Consider the following 16134-nt stretch of genomic DNA (forward strand, 5'->3'; position numbering starts at 1 on the left):
GGTCCAGATAAAGGCATTAAGGAAAGAAGTGATAAGAACTAATCACTTTTTGTACCCTAAACACACTTATCTATACACCAAACACATACTTCTCGTGTTAAATAATCTTAAAGGGAAGTAGAAGAATAATTATTGCTATTATGTATAATAAAGGGCATGTTTCATCTTCTGAGCCTAGTGTAAATGTCAATTAGTTTGACACTGGCATACAATAGTGACATAAGTATTAGGAGTACTATTTAAACTAGAGATTGACTCTGATAAAAGGGTGAGGGCAGTGCCATTCATATTGTCATCTTGGAGGCTCTTTGGTTTAGGAAACTCCACAATACCAAAGATCAGATGTCATACTTCTCTCATTCAGTCTGACAACACCCCATCAGTGCCACAGACTATCTGTTCAATTCATGGCCCAGGCCTAAGTAGAAACCTAAAACTGGTGATTTAGCAGGCATTCACCATGCCCATAGTGTTTCTAAAGAGTATGTCGGACCAGCTAGGTGGCACAGTGGATGGAGCACCGGCCCTGGATTCAGGAGGACCCGAGTTCAAGTCTGGCCTCAGACACTTGACATTTACTAGCTGTGTGACCCTGGGCAAGTCACTTAACCCTTTTGGCCCCGCAAAAAAAATAAATAAATAAAATAAAGAGTATGTCACTAAACCAGCCTCATTCTCCCCCTCAGCCAATACTTTCCTAGGTACCACAAATCCTCCAATTTGTAAGCCACCTTGGTCGGGTCATGGTGACATAGTATCTCTCAATTTTCCAAAAGAATACAAAACTGGAAGACAAGGAAGGGGTCAGAGTTGTTGTATGATTCTGCCACTGGCTGTCCAACTTCAATTAGGTCAGCTAATGTCTTCATACTTCTATTTCTTTGTTTTGTCAAACAGAAAATATCTTCCCAATGTATGAGCTGTTGTGGAATTCAACGAGATAGGGGAATGCACAGGGAAACATAATACAGCCAGGTGAGATGGTATTCTTATATTAACACAATGCCAGAGAAGGTTCAATTGACAAGTTTGAAACCCAACTTGTCTCCAAAGGGCACCTAGTCCAACCTCCACCTAATGAGGAACTCACCAACCTTAAGGCAGTACATTTAATTTTTGGTCAGCTCTAAACGCTAGGAGTGTTTCTGTAAGGTGATGTCTACTTCCCTGTAAACTTTACTATCAGCTAGCTCATCCTAGAGCTCTGCCCTACAAATATTGGGTATCAAGGTGGAAATGCTTGAGAGGGACCAGAGACTACTAAGCTGCTTCTTAAAAAATAACATAACTGAATCAGTCACATACTTTCTGAAATTCCACCTGTAAACCCTCTTTGGTTTTACAGTTGTTCTTCATTAAAAGTTGAGATAGGGAAAAATACCTCTTTCTTGTTCTTTCATTTTGCTGGCCTAATTAAACAATGTCTTTTGGGGTTACTGGGGTTACCTGAGTACTGTTAGGCAAAATGAGCTGCCTGTTTCTGGGTGTTAGTCAATTCCTGTGAGAAAGCCCTTCCTCTCCTCCCCCTGCCCGCTCCCTAGTCTCCCCTCAGCCTCCTGTTTGGGGAGATTTCCTTGCATTCATATTTAAAGGCTAGGGAGAAAACTACAGGCAGGGATGAAAAAAATATGGGCTTCCTCCCTGGAGTAGGAAGGAAAGAAGTGGGGAAGAGCCGCTCAGGCACCCACTGGTGCAAAGTGGGTGAGGGAGTAAAGGCTGGTAGGTCCCAGGTGAGTTGGGACTCCAGGCTTGCCTAATCTCTCCTGGAACTAGAACCACTACCCATTTAACATCATTTTGTTCCCCGGCCCCATCTGCCCACTCTCAGCTTTTCTGCCTCTTCAGGCCCCTCGAGACTCCTCCCCGGCCAGTCCCTTCCACCTTTAAGCCAGCCAACGCCCCTACTCAATTTTGATCTTCCCCACCTGCCAGCCCACCCCTCCAAACCCCGACTCCTCCAGGCCCACCTCCCAGACACCCCGCGCGCGCAAGCGCAATACGCACCGCCCTGGGAGCGGTCTGGACCCGTCGCCCCCCGGGCTCGGCCTGGCCTGGCCTAGCCTCCTTGCGCTCCGGGCTCCCGTTGGAGGAGAAGCGGCTGCGGCCGCGGGCTGGACCCTAAAAGCTTCTTCCCCGTAGCTCCCCAGAGAAAGGGGGAAGGGGGGAAGACTCTGAGCCCAGTCTGGATCCGTCCAAGCTAGACTTCTCGCTCCGCCCACCCCTGCTACGCATCCCACCGGAAACACGTCGCCACGTCACGGCCCTCCTCCTAATGGACTCTCTGGCCGGAAAGTGGGAGAGAGCTCGGCTGGCCAATGAAAAAGGAGAAAACTCTAGCTAGGCCCAGCTCCCCCGACCGGAAGTTTTCATGATTCCGAAAGAGGAGGACGTAGCTCACTGGGAGGGGAGAAGACTCTATGTCTCCCCCTCTCCACTCGCTGGGAAGGATGTTTTGTTATTGAATTGCCTAGAAGGGTGTCGTTAGGGGGCGGGGTTCCTTTATGGAGCTGCTCGCTCGCACGTGTTTCGCCTCGCGGGCTTATTTGGCTGTAGGTGTGGTGGGAAGACTGGAGAAGAGCCTCGTTTGGGCTTCGACTTCCTCTCTCCTCTAGGCTCTCCCCTTTGGGCGTCGATCCTCCTCGTCCTCCGGAGCCTTCCGCTGGTCTTTCCGTGGCCGGCTCCTTTAGCGTTCCCTATCTCCCCAGCCGGAAGTCGAAGCCCCCTCTCTGAGAATAAGGCCTGCCTCTCTTGGGGAGGCCAAGATAAGTTTGATGAAGAGGTTTAGAGATGCCCCCCGCCCCGGCCCTTTTTGGGAGTCACACTTATATGCTCCCGTATGCCCCCCAAAAGCTACCTCCTTCTCAAGGACGCTCGTTGAATGTATTCCCTCAGGTGCTCTGAGGGGTTTCGGGGACTCTTGTGGGGAACATGAGGGACCGAGATCGACCATCTCCCCGTGCTTGGGGGAAACTCAAGCTTCTTAAATGAGCACAGGCCAGATAGAATAGAATGGGGATCAAAGGCCTACTCTGTGCCAGGCACTTTGCTAAGCCCTTTACAAATATATCTCATTTGATCCTCGGGGGTCTGTGGGTAACCGGTGTAAAACACCGTGATTTCTGGACATTCAATTCAGCAAACATATATTGTGCGCCTACTCTGTACATGGTTCTGGGATACCAAAAATTAAATCAGTCCCTGCCTTCGAGGAACTTAAATTCTACTGGAGAAGGTAGGTGGCCTGTAAATCCAAGGTATAATTATGGTTGTTTTTCTCAAGTTAATCTAGGTTTTAAATGATAAATTATGGACGCTTGCTATGTATATAAACATTTTTATTCCCGGGTAGGGTTCTCGCACGGGATGTCAATCGTCTTTGTTGATATGGCAATCTCCTAAAATTGTTGAAGATCTATGTAAATGTGACATCCCATGCCGAAGGCGATGGAATTAAGCCTCCCTTTCCCCCTCCCGGCAGAACAGATGAGACATTAGGGAGGCTTGAGAAATGTGGAAGTTCACGTGTGTGTGTGGGTGGGTGTGGGTGGTGGGGGGTGGGGGGTGTGGTGTGTGCGTGCACGCGCGCATCCCTTTGGAGCCAGGGCTGGGCTGGTACTGCCGAGGAATAGTCAGTCTTAGAGCTCCCTCCTCTGCCCGGAGGCGGACGGGCTGGCCTCCGGAAGGAGACGCTCATGCCGCTTACACCGTAAAAGACAGTCAAGGCATTGGAGTCAGTCACTAAACATTTGTGAAGTGCCTCTTCGGTGTTGGGCACTGGTGACTCAAGGCAAGGCGATGCGGAGGATCCGGAGAGGGGAGATAGGAACTGGAACTCGAAGGCTGCCAGGGAAGCCAGGAGGCGGAGGGAGGGAGCGTGGCGGGGAAATGGCTGAGGGTTGGGGGCGGGGGGACAGGAGAGAGGCCTGGGGATGGCCAGAGAGCGGCTTCTCCCGCCTTCCTTCTGTAGGACCCCGCTCCGTCCGGCGGCTTCGTGACCTGTCGCTTTTACTTCGGACCCCGGAAATTAAAGGTCCCGCGGCGAAGAAGGGGGAGCCAGATTGACTGGCGATGCTCTCGAAGCGAGGGCTGGCTCCTCCTCCGCCAGAGCTTTAACTTTCCGAGGCCCCTTTAAGGGCGAGGGCCCGCCCCTTCCCCCCCCCCCCCCCCCCGGGACGCCGCGAACCCCGGATTGGCCGGGGCCTGGGGGCGGCCGTGCGGAGGGAGGGAGAACGCAGGGGAGGAGGGGTCGCGTGCGTCGTTACGGCATCTCGAGCGCGTTGATTGGCCCGCACCCGCCGGACCGGGATACTTCCTGGAATGTCTGCGACTCTACGTTCCATCGGGCTGCATCCGGCTGCGGTCAGGACCCTGGCTCCCCCTGGGGGTGGCTAAGCGGCGTGCACCATCCTCCCCGCTGGGTGGGTGGTGGTAGCGTGGGGGGGTGGGGGGGACGGGAGGCAGGTCCTGGCCTTTGGGCAGGGAGGGGCCCCGTTCTCCCTCCTATCTCGTCTCCCTGTCCTAAGAATGGGAAGGCCCTCCCCCCACCCCTCCCCGGCCCAAGACGCGTTCCTTGGGCACCCCACCTCCAAGCTTTAGGGCTACCTTTTCTGGGAGCCCCCACCCCTAATTTGGGAGATATTGTCAAAATAAAAAGCAGTGTTTTAACAATGGGAGGAGGCTGGTGAATGTTCTGGAAGAGCCGGAGAGTGGACTGCTGCATTCCCCCATCCTCACCCCTTTCTTTCCATTAGCAGGGAGTGGAGGCCTGGGCAGCATGACGACGGAAACCTTTGTGAAAGATATCAAGCCAGGACTTAAGAATCTGAATCTCATCTTCATTGTGCTCGAGACAGGTGGGTGAGGGGTGTCAGGGGGGTAGAGCCACTTGTGACCTGGCTGTGCATCAGAGGTCAGAGTGAGGAAAGTGAATTGGCCCAAGACAGTTCTTTCGGAGTGGCTACCCACCGGACTGCCTGCTCAAGGTCGGGATTGGGGGCAGTGCCGGTGGGTCGGGTTGAGATGCACGATAGTATCTATCTCTTGTCCGGGCATCATATGTATTCCAGGTACCACTGGTTATCATCATGAAACCGTTTCAGTGGTGTTAGGGTGGTTTGTAAAACCTATCCTGTCACCGAGATCTCTCTATCTACCTCTGATTTCCTCACCTCCCCACTCTTTCCAGGCCGAGTGACCAAGACAAAAGATGGACACGAAGTGAGGACCTGCAAAGTAGCAGACAAAACAGGGAGCATCAATATATCTGTTTGGGATGATGTTGGCAACCTGATCCAGCCAGGGGACATTATTCGACTCACTAAGGGGTAAGGCCAGTAAAGTACTCCTCGCTCTAGGTGTGGGAATCACAGTAAAGGCACGGGGACAGAAGTCTGTGTCCTCCCTGCATTCCCTATGTGCTGTCTTCCCCCCACAGGTACGCTTCAGTGTTTAAAGGCTGTCTGACACTCTACACTGGCCGAGGGGGTGATCTACAGAAGATCGGAGAGTAAGGGCTAGATTGGAGCGATGGGATTGGGTTGGAGAAGCATTTCTCCCCTAAGGAAGGGGAGAAGGTAGGGAAGGTGGTAATGAAGGGGGACCATCAAGGTAGAGTGAAGTGGTGGCTTGGCAGTCATCAGATCTCTGTTCTGATTCTGGCTCTGCCACTTAACTACCTATATGAACTTTGACAAACATCTCTCTGGGTCTGGTTCCTCATTTGTAAAATAAAGAGGTTGGATCCAGTGGCCTCTAGGGTTCCTTCTAGCTCCAAAACTATGATCTTATTCCACATTTTTTGATACCTCTGAGACTGGCCCATAAGGATTTGACCCAGGTTTTGGCTGTTTCCTTTCCTGGCAGATTCTGTATGGTCTATTCTGAGGTCCCCAACTTCAGTGAGCCAAATCCTGAATACAGTGCCCAGCAGCTCCCCAGCAAAACGGTGAGTCCCTGAGATCCCTGTAAACAGTAGGAAAAAGAGGGATACAGTTGCTTTAACAAGGGTATCAGGAGGTGGATAGGTAGATAAAGCAAAAAGAAAGACTGTCCCTGCCTTTAAGGAGTTTGTATTCTAGTAGGAGAAGACAGACCATTAAGGGGAGCTGAAAATGTGGAGGAGGAAGGGTACCCATGGCAAGAGGGAGAGGAAGTCTGGGGCAGAGGGGTCAGATTGGCAGGCTGTTAGCTGCTGAACAAAGCTCCTAAGAGCAGCAGACCAGATTAAAATGTAATTTGGAAATGTTTAACAAAAATATATCAAACTACAGTACAACAATGTTGATTTGTGGTTTTCTAAGTTTTAAACAGCCACAGGAATCTGTTTCTATTTGAGTTTGATACACTGGTCTGGGGCATCTTGGGCTGCTTAGGGTTTCAGTAAACATTTATTAAGTGCCTACTGTGTGCTAAGTGCTGGAGACACAAAAAGAGATTTAAAAAAATCAGTTCCTGCCTTCGAGAAGCTTGCCATTTAATGGAGGAAACAACATACAAACAAATATGTACAAACAAGTGGTATAAGGAATAAATAGGAAATAATTAACAGATGGAAGGCACTGGGATCAGGAGGGGTTGAGAAAGCTTCCCGTAAAAGATGGGATTTTAGATGGACTTAAAGGATGCCAGGGGAGGTTCAAAACGATGTTTGAAAAGAACTGGATGGCTGGCATGGGTGCTTGCTCAAATTCGGGTTCACAATTCAGGATGGCTAGCAAGGGAACAGGGCCTAAGTGCAGTTTTGGTCTCTGCAGGTACAGAACGACAGCACCTCTGCCACTTCCCAGTCTCCAGCTGGCCCTCCTGCTGGCTCTCCAGGTAAAATTCTCCCTTTACCCTCCATCCCAGTGAATGGAAAAGGGGCCCTCTGGACATCATTCCCTGTAAGCCCAGGTAGCGTCAGTCCACACCAATGTAAATCCCCACTCTGCTTTGTGGTAAGGGCAACGTCCAAACCTTTTTGTATTTTTCTGTGTGGGAGAGACATTAGGAGATGCCTTGGAAGGTTCAGCATCCCTCCTTTTGTTGCCTCACCCTCCCATCTGGGGGTGTGGTGGTTCCTTCCCAATCAGCACCTTGAGGAACCTTTCAGAATTCAGGCTCACACTCCCAAAATGCTTCTCTTTCCTTTCTACTTTTGCTTACTTCCCCATGGTCCATGGGGTGAAAATGGATATGATGCCTTCAGTTCATTGCTAGGTCCTAGGTCATCCTGCTGCTACCACCACCTAAGGACAAAAAATTTGGAATTTTTTCTGTTAAAGAAAAACCCCAAGGGGCAGCTAGGTGGCACAGTGGACAAAGCACCAGCCCTGGATTCAGGAGTACCTGAGTTCAAATCCGGCCTCAGACACTTGACACTTGCTAGCTGTGTGACCCTGGACAAGTCACTTAACCCCCATTTGCCCTGCAAAAAAAAAAAGAAAGAAAGAAAAACCCCTAATTACCAGCTTCTTCCCCAGTACCTTTTCCCTGGCAGTCACTGGCACCCCTCCCTCCCTCCCAGCCCATACTGCTCATGGCAGTCTGCAGGTGTGTGGCTGATTTTGTTCATCTACTTCAGCCATATATTGTTTACCCCTCAAATTCCCCTCCACTCCAGGAAAGTTTTACTTACTCTTCTCTTTGGCAGGTGAAGGCCATCATCTGTTAGTTCTGCCCTTTTATGATAATGATAATGATAATGATGATAATAATAATAACTAACACTTTTACAAATACCTTGTTGGATCCTCACAGTAACCCTGAGTTAGGTGCAGTCATTATACCTATTCTGCAGATGAGGCAGCTGAAGATGGAAAATGAAATTACTTCCCAAGAGCCACCCAATTAGTATTTTGTCTTAGACAAGATTCAGACTGGGGTCTTGACTCCAAGTCCAGCACTCTATCCACTCCAACACCTGGCTCTGCCTATCCATTAAGCCTTTCTAGCTTCTGGCTTTAAGGTTATACTTGTAATCTCTTAGTCTTAGATCCAGCTAGTCAGTCAGTCAGTCAGTCTGTGTGTGTGTGTGTGTCTGTCTGTCTGTCTCTTTAATTTTTAGACCACATCCATTTCCAGTTATATCTAGGGAATCCAGGGAATTGAGGCAGCTAGGTAGCAAAGAGCACTGGACCTAAAGTCAGAAAGACTCAACTTTCTTAGTTCAAATCCAGCCTTACTAGCTGTGTGACCCTGGGCAAGTCACTTAACTCTATTTGCCTCAGTTTCCTCATCTGTCAAATGAGCTGGAGAAGGAAATGGCAAAACGTTTCAGTATCTCTGCCAAGATAACAAACAACAAATAGACTCAACAACTGGGAGGGGTGGGTGGGGAGTTGGGTGGCGCAGTGGATAAAGCACCAACTCTGGATTCAGGAGTGCCTGAGTTCAAATCCGGCCTCAGACACTTGACACTAGCTGTGTGACCCTGGGCAAGTCATTCCCCTATTGCCCCGCAAGAACAAACAAAAAAACGCAGGGAACTATTCCCTGAAACATAGAATGAGAAAGCAGGGGAGGGGGAGGGGACACAAACCAACCCCCCCAAAAAAACATCAAGCAAGTCTTGCTAGTATATACAGTGAGTGATCCACACCCATAGTCCCCCAAATCAGCAAAGAATGGAAAGAAGTTCCTCTAGTCTTTAGCCTCTCCTTGGGTATCCAGAAGAGTACAGTCCTTTCCAAGGAGAACCTCATGACTTTTGGGTCCAAAGTAGCCCCGTAGTTCTTCCTCTCCATCCACTCGGTTGTCTTCTGGAATGTCATCTCCTTGTTCTCTCCCCCCTTGCCCTCCCTCGGGCTGCATCCCGAGCTCCTGTTCTCAGGTCTCTCATTTGGGCTGTTCTGTTCCCTTTTCTTGGGTTGTGTCTCAGTCCTCATGCTCTGAATCTCGTGTCTCCCCTTCCAAATACTCTCTGGCTTTGTAGAGTTTCTCCCCTCTCCAAGTCACCATTGTGACTTGTGTCTCCAGGCTGCTGGATACCAATCTACCAGTTCAGGAATCCAGAGTGTCCTTCCCATTCAAGGCAATCCCTGCCTAACTCCCTAACTACCCCCACCCCCACCATGGAGGGAACATGCTGTCCTACTCTAGCCCAGGATTAAAGCCCCAGGTGGAGCCTGAGTGCCACCCAGGTTGAGAGGAGACAGGGCACTTTGTCCTGCATGACGTCCATCTCTCGTGTCCACAGTAGTGAGCCAGTAGAGCATCCTCCCTCCTGTCCCTCAAGGTGGCATGTGTGGAGGGTTGCCCTAGGTCACTCTACAGCACTTCCAGGGGGGCTGAAGACATGGGTCCATCCCTACCTGTCTGGTTCTTTGGGGGGGAGGGACACAAAAGGTCCTTTATTTTAATTCCTGTCCTCTGTATTTCTTCCCCCTTTCCTAAAACCAGCCTCTGAGAGTCAAAATGGGAACGGCCTAAGCACCCCTTCTGGCCCAGGCAGTGGCTCCCATGCACCCCATGCCCCTTCTCACCCTATCAGCACCCGAATTACTCGAAGTCAGCCTAGCCACACACCTGCTGGCCCTCCAGGTCCTTCCTCCACCCCCGTCAGCAACGGCAAAGAGACTCGGAGGAGCAGCAAGAGATAGCAAGACACCCTTCTTACTGAAGACAACCCTTCCATGTATCTCCCCACCGGGAGCAAAGACTGTCCATTGGGAGCTAGCAGCATGTGTGTGGTGTGGGGACATATTCTAGCCTCAGACTTTCTGAGGTGATGTGTAGGGGGGCAGTCATTTCTCCCCCTTATTCCCTGCGCCAACCCCCCTACTCAAGCCAGAGTACCTTGTCTCCTGAGCGCTCCAAACCTCCTCTGCCATTTTTAGAAACCAAATTTGGGGTGAGTATGTTAAATGTGTGTGATATAGGGGACTTCCCTAATAAATACTTACACCCAGTGTGCCTGCCTTTTTTGCTTCCTGTGGCCTTGATATATGGGGGAAGGCAGAGAGTTACTGCCTCTGGACTTGGAAGGGGTGTGGGGGTAGCCTTGGGATGGGAGACATCTGGGGAGAGAAAGTAGAGAAAAGGCACCTTGGGGAAGGCAGGCCTGCCCCTTTAAGGTAGTGTCCCTCCCCCAAGCTTTCAGCTGCTGACCCTTGACACCCCCCACCCCTTTTGCTGAAAGTAAGAAGCCTGGGTCCTCTTGCCATCAGGGTTCCTTACATCTCTGCAGTGCTCAGGTAATGCCAGTCTCTGCCCATTGGGCTCTAGGCCAAAAGTAAAGAACCGAGTCTTCTCTCTGCAGAAGGGCTTCCCCTTCCCTAGTCTCTAGATCTTTCTGGGTCAGGAGTAGTAATAAACCATGCCCTTCCCAGCAGTCTGGGACTTGCAGCTTGTTCAGCCTGGTCATCCTTGGTCCGGCTTTAAGATTCTTTGATCCCGGTCCCAGCCAAAACTATTCCTGGAAGTGGGGCATCAGGGAAATGAATGAGCTAGTATCCACCTGGGGGGAGTGGGGTGTTTGAGGTGGGTGTTGTACTGGGAGAAAGAACTGCAAGGTGGGGAACAGCTGGTGTGTGCCCCAGCTGGCAAAGCAGGGATTAGAGGGTAGGGCAGGAGATTCAGAATCAGAGACCTGCACTCCCTAAACTGGCCTTACGCAGCCATATGGCTCCCCAAAATGGGGCAGAGGGTAACCCTTCCCTGTCCAGTGGCCTTCGACCCTAGCACAGAGTCAAGTGAACCATTAACTCCAGATATGAGCCCTCCTTCCCTCACCCCGCCCCCAGGCAGGTGTGTTAGGGTGTCAGTCTGGCCGTCCTGACGTGTCTTATGCTTCACTTTGGAAGCTGGAGGCTGAGGCCGGGCTTCCCCTCACAGGAGCTCCCCAAGAGAACCAGATAGGGTCTATGCCTGAAGACTGATTGCCAGTGGTGGGTGAGGCCCTGGGAAGGGGAGGTTTGGGAGGCTTGGGCAGAGCAAAAGGCAGAAGGGATGGGGTGGGGGGGGGTAAGATCCTATTTGAGGAGGGAAGCCAAGGGGAGTCCAGAAGGAAGAATCCTGTTGGATATGGGCAGACAGGGTAGGGTGTGGGCAGTGGTGATGATGCAGGGGTCACTACGGTACTATGAGGAGGAGACACTGGAAAGGAGGGAGATGGGGTGAGGCTGGACGAGAGGTAGGCTAGAAAGGAAAATTGGATTGTGGGAGCCCCAGGTAAAAAAGAACAAATGACAATGTTGTGAGATGGGCAGGGGGACGCTAAATAGCTTTGAAAGCTGGGGGAACATTTTCTCTGAATTCCCCTCTCCCCGTGTTCTCTCAGGTGTGCCTAGGTCCCAGGATGCCCCAAGGGGACTAGAAGTCCAACACCTGAAACCTCGCCTGTGGTTTCCATTCTCCTGCTCCACCATGGGGCTCCCGTTGGCTGGACTGTGTATTTGGGTGGCTATAGGGTGGGTGGGGGCTTTGGACCCCTCCACAGGTGCTGCGGCTCCCCTGGGCCCTGCAGAACAGGAGCAGGGACATTATTTGGCACAGCTGTTTGGCTTGTATGGAGAGAACGGAACCCTGAGTGTCGGTGGCCTTGCCAGGCTCCTTCATAGCCTGGGCCTGGGTCGGGTTCAGGGACTTCGACTAGGACACTCGGGCCCCACAGTGGGGAGGGCTGGGCCCTCCCCTGGGGACAATTTCACACACAGGTACTAAGTCCCCAGAGCACCAAATCACCTAGCTTCGGATGTGTGCTAAGGCCCCCCAATCTTCCACTCTCTAGTTCCCCAAATTCTCCGTTCCCTCAGTACTATTCTCCCTAAGTCTCAGTCCCTGTATAATTCCTAGTTTCCCATTTCATCAATCCTGATCCTTGTTCCCTCCCATAGCTTTCCAATCTGCAGCTTTCAGCTGTTTCCTAATTCTACCCCCCCCCACTATCTCCCAATTCAATCTCACTTTGTTTTCTATTTGTGAATTCCTTAATCTCCCCCATGCAACATCCCAAATGCCACCCCCCCACCCAGTTCCCCACTGCAATCTCACGCCCTCTGGGCTTCCTGATAAGTGATTTTCTTTCTTTCTTTTCTTCCTTCCTTCCTTCCTTCCTTCCTTCCTTCCTTCCTTTCTTTCTTTCTTTCTTCCTCCCTCCCTTCCTTCCTTTTTTGCAGGGCAATGAGGGTTAAGTGACTTGCCCAGGGTCACACAGCTAGTAAGTGTCAAGTGTCTGAGGCTGGATTTGAACTCAGGTCCTTCCTCCTGACTCCAGGGCCGGTGCTTTATCTACTGCCCACTTAGCTGCCCCCTAGAAGTGATTTTCTAAAATTTCTGGAAGAAGAGGTCTTCTGAACCCCCAGTTCATTCCTTATTGCCATCCTTTTCCAGGCTATTGGACCCTGGGCTGAGTGTGGATGTCTGGGCAGGACTGCCCCTGGGACCCTCCGAGTGGAGAGATCCAGAGAAGACAGGAGCCTCCCACATGCCTCAGGGGCCACCATCCTCTGGTCTTGACCTCTTTCACAGACTACTACTCCTGGACCACTCACTTTCTGACCATCTTAATGAAGACGTGAGTAGGGGAAGCCTGAGAAGGGAGAAATGAGGGAATTTTCATTAAGCACAGAACAACGTGGCTAATAAAAGAACAGCTATCTTCACCTGCAGTAACAGAAGGATGGTGTCCAGAACATAGAAATCCTCTGTTATCTGAAGTGATCAGATGCTCATTAGGACCATAATCCCTTGGTTAACAAAAGTCTCTGGAGAATGCTGCCTAAGTTTAGTGACCATATTTGAAAGACACTGACAAAGTGGAGAATGTCCAGGCGAGGATCTTTAGCTTGCAGACTGGGGCAATCTAAAGGGATGTCTCATGGTAAATTGTTCAGAGAGTGTGGAATGAGACAAATGGACCATAATTACTGGGAGACAGTGACAAAGACATTTCTAAAAAATGTGTTTTCCAGTTATTGGGCTGAACTGATAGTTTCCTGCCCCTGGAGATGACTGTAGTCTAAATAGACTTTAAGACTCTCAGATTTGAGAGTGGCTGAGGCAACAAAATCATCTTCTCACCTATAGGGCCTCCACTGATGACTTGGGATATGTGTGAGAAATGGACTTTTTCTATGTAATTCCCATTGTTAGCATGTGCAGATCGTACTTTGGCCAGTATTCCCTCACCTCTGTAGCTATCTGATCTTGACAGTACCCTCCTCCCAATTCCTAGTGTGTCCATTTGTGTTGGACACACCAGGACAGACATGGTGGATGCTATCCAAGGGCTTCAAGAGCCCCTTGGCCCAAGAGTTGAAACCTTGGGGGAGATGAACTTGGAGGCAGAGCTTTAGGGTCCTCAGTCACAATCCCCAAGGTCTCCTGACCTCTGACTTCCAAATTCCCCAGTGTCTAAATGGCTCCCAGCTTCTCGTCAATTTTGGCTTAAGCCCCGCTGCTCCCTTGACCCCTCGTCAGTTTGCCCTTCTGTGCCCAGCCCTGCTGTACCAGATTGACAGCCGAGTCTGCATCCAGGCCCCAGCTCCTGCCCCCCAAGGGGACTTACTGTCAGGTCAGTGACCTGGATGGGTAGAAATTTCACTTCAGGGTGTGGTGGTGGTGATGTCCCCATTAAACTGGGATACCTCATTCTCAGTGGAGAGTTGGGTCCCGTGCTTGGGCAAAGAGATCTATTTTTCCTAACCCCCTCCCTCTAGCCCTTATTCCCAACTCTCTCCTCTTGGAGCCCTTCCTGGCCCCAGGCTGACCTTTGATGGTGCCACCTCCCCTTCTCTCCCAGCCTTGGCGCACAGTGCCCTGGCTGTCCTGGTGCTCAGTGCTCTGGCTCCCTTCTCCATACTACTGTTCCGACTCCTGGGGTCCTGGCTGCTGCGTCCTCTGCTGGGCTTCTTGGGGGCACTGGCTGTGGGCACACTTTGTGGAGATGCTCTGCTGCACCTGCTGCCACACGTACGTGAAGTAAAACCCCAGACTTCTGAGACTCTCTCTCCAACCTTCCCCTGGGTTTCTGTCTCTGGTTTTTGTTCCAGTTGCTTTTGAGCATCTCACTTCCTTGTCTCCCCGGTGTGCCCCTTTCTCTCCACCCCGCCCCCATCTACATCCATGGGTTTTTTCAGAGAGAAATATGAGTTGGGGGAAGAAGCTGGCTTGCTCTGAGAGGTTGGGTGAGGCCTCCTCTGGGGGAGGGGGGCCTCAGTTTCACCTTCCAACTTCTTTGTCTCAGGCTCAGGGAGGACGTCATGGGGGGGACCTAGGCCCTGGGTTGGCTGTGCTGGGAGGTCTCTTCCTACTCTTTGTCTTGGAGAATCTGCTAGGGATTTTTCAGCACGGTGGGCTACGATCGGTGAGTAACCCCTGCCCACGAGCCCAGAATCCACTCAACTGTTTCCAAAATAGGTGAGGAAGGGGAGGAGAAAAGGGTAGACATTTTCCTCCCACATTCAGTAACACTTGTCCGTGTGTGAGGGTGTTGGGTGGCAGTTCCTTTCACCTCCCCTCCTGACAGTGTCCAGGCGTCCTGCCTCTTGTTTCCTTTCTGAGGAAGACAAACCAATAGAGAAAGGTGGCCGGCCCATGGACATCAGTGATGGACCCAGATGTTGCCCCTTAGCCCTCTGGTTTTACTTTTCTCCCTCCTAAGTCCTGGGCCCACTCCTGTTTTAGAGATGTTGTAAGCAGATGAGAAGAGACCCTGAAGTGCAAGACCTAGAGAATGGCAGGGGAACAGCTCTCCAACCCCTAAGGGAAGGCCCAGGTGAGTGCCAGGTGGGGCCAGACTTGGGGGAAAGGACAAATGGGAGTCGAATTTCCCTTAATTTAGTAGTAGCATCCACACCCTTCATTTCTCTCCCTGTGACTACAGTGATGGAAGGGCCACAGGAGCTGGGTGGTCAACCTTCCCCAGCCCTGCTCCCTCTGGGACACCAAGGCCACGGACATAGCCACGGGCACCCAAGCAGTGGGAACACTCAAGTCACATGGATGGTCCTGCTGGGAGATGGACTTCACAACTTCACTGATGGGCTTGCCATTGGTGAAAGAGAGGGCCCATTGGAAAGGGATGGGATGACTTAGAGGACTCGGACACGGGGGAGGGAGCAGGGGAATGGGAGGACCCCTGGGTGCAGAGCTGCTGGGCTACATAAAGCAGAACCTCTCAGTGGCTGATAACAGATTCCTTTCAGGTGCTGCCTTCTCTGATGGTTTTCCCAGTGGCATCAGCACTACCTTGGCTGTCTTCTGCCACGAGCTTCCCCATGAATTGGGTAGGGAGATGACACAAACAAGACACAAGGCCAGAATACCCCCCATGCCAGTTCTGGATTGAGTTGGAGGGGAGTGCTCAAGGAGAACAAAGACCCATCTTGGGTGGTGGGGGTAGGGAGACGCTGGGTTAAGCTTGGGCTGAGAGTTGTCTCTTTCTACCACTACCTCCCTCTTCCCAACAGGTGATTTCGCTATGCTGCTCCAGGCTGGGCTGCCCTACAAAAGGCTTCTGCTGTTAAGCTTGGTGTCAGGGGCCCTGGGGCTGGGAGGTGCAGCCCTGGGAGTGGGTCTCAGCCAGGGCCCTGCCCCATTCACTCCCTGGGTTTTCGGGATTACTGCTGGGGTCTTCCTTTATGTGGCGCTTGTGGATATGGTAAGGGGGGAAATGGGGTTAACAGATAAATGTGGAGATTACTGAGGGGGTGGTGAGCATTCTCATTGCCAAGTGGTGGTGGTGGTTGGGTAGGGTCTGATTCTCTGCTCCCTGCCCCCCTCCCGTGCCCAAAGGGATCCTTGGAGATTGCCAAATATCACTTCTGAGCCTTTTCTGCGGCCCACGGCCATGGATCTGATCACCATGTTTTTCCTTCAGCTACCCACCCTGCTTCATCCCCCAGACCCCCTGCCTACATCCCACATCCTGCTGCAGGGGCTGGGCCTGCTGCTGGGGGCATGCCTCATGCTGACTATTGCCCTGTTTGAGGAGCAGCTGCTTCCCCTGCCCTTGGACGGCTGAAGTGGAGTCACAGAAGGAAGGGGTCACGGCTCCTCTCCCCTGCCCACCGCCCCCCCTCCATCCCAGGAACAGAGGCCGGACACAGGGCCAATAGGAGCAATAGGACTTTAATAAACAGAACCCATCCCAAAGCCATGATGACTTAACAGTTGTTCTCACACCAAGGTCTGGCCTGAGGCCACGGGGAGGGG

The 16134-nt window shown here is 51.6% G+C and overlaps 3 protein-coding genes across 11 annotated transcripts in view; 2 read left to right on the top strand and 1 right to left on the bottom strand.

Moving 5' to 3' along the window:
- The window catches only part of RNF41 (ring finger protein 41), a 28993-nt gene extending 26735 nt beyond the window's left edge, over positions 1-2258 (bottom strand). For 2 of the 3 annotated variants that reach the window (XM_043965492.1, XM_043965493.1), the window contains exon 1: positions 2005-2258. The gene's annotated coding sequence lies outside the window, so the exon portion shown is untranslated. The remainder of the gene's footprint in view (positions 1-2004) is intronic. The other variant, XM_043965491.1, reaches the window with a different exon arrangement.
- A 112-nt stretch (positions 2259-2370) lies between these two features.
- NABP2 (nucleic acid binding protein 2) lies at positions 2371-9896 on the top strand. 5 transcript variants are annotated; one of them, XM_043965494.1, is made up of 7 exons: positions 2371-3232; positions 4752-4853; positions 5186-5324; positions 5435-5506; positions 5863-5944; positions 6753-6816; positions 9379-9896. In XM_043965494.1, exons 1-7 carry the CDS (start codon positions 3010-3012, stop codon positions 9576-9578), a joined length of 882 nt encoding a protein of 293 aa, XP_043821429.1. In that variant the 5' UTR covers positions 2371-3009; the 3' UTR covers positions 9579-9896. The 5 variants fall into 5 exon arrangements, with proteins under 5 accessions (XP_043821429.1, XP_043821434.1, XP_043821432.1 ...); XM_043965499.1 differs by lacking the exon at positions 2371-3232 and adding an exon at positions 4197-4418; XM_043965497.1 differs by lacking the exon at positions 2371-3232 and adding an exon at positions 4197-4359.
- Positions 9897-10026: 130 nt separating this feature from the next.
- SLC39A5 (solute carrier family 39 member 5) lies at positions 10027-16074 on the top strand. Of its 3 annotated transcripts, none has more exons than XM_043965489.1 (12): positions 10027-10172; positions 10782-10869; positions 11258-11633; positions 12310-12493; positions 13330-13492; positions 13721-13890; positions 14165-14284; positions 14605-14695; positions 14804-14974; positions 15126-15206; positions 15390-15580; positions 15800-16074. In XM_043965489.1, exons 3-12 carry the CDS (start codon positions 11344-11346, stop codon positions 15941-15943), a joined length of 1605 nt encoding a protein of 534 aa, XP_043821424.1. In that variant the 5' UTR covers positions 10027-10172; positions 10782-10869; positions 11258-11343; the 3' UTR covers positions 15944-16074. The 3 variants fall into 3 exon arrangements, with proteins under 3 accessions (XP_043821424.1, XP_043821422.1, XP_043821425.1); XM_043965487.1 differs by having other exon boundaries at positions 10782-10865; XM_043965490.1 differs by lacking the exon at positions 14165-14284 and having other exon boundaries at positions 10782-10865.
- The last annotated feature ends 60 nt before the right edge of the window (positions 16075-16134 follow it).

The sequence above is a fragment of the Dromiciops gliroides genome, chromosome 5 (assembly GCF_019393635.1).
Source record: "Dromiciops gliroides isolate mDroGli1 chromosome 5, mDroGli1.pri, whole genome shotgun sequence".
Taxonomy (NCBI): domain Eukaryota; kingdom Metazoa; phylum Chordata; class Mammalia; order Microbiotheria; family Microbiotheriidae; genus Dromiciops; species Dromiciops gliroides.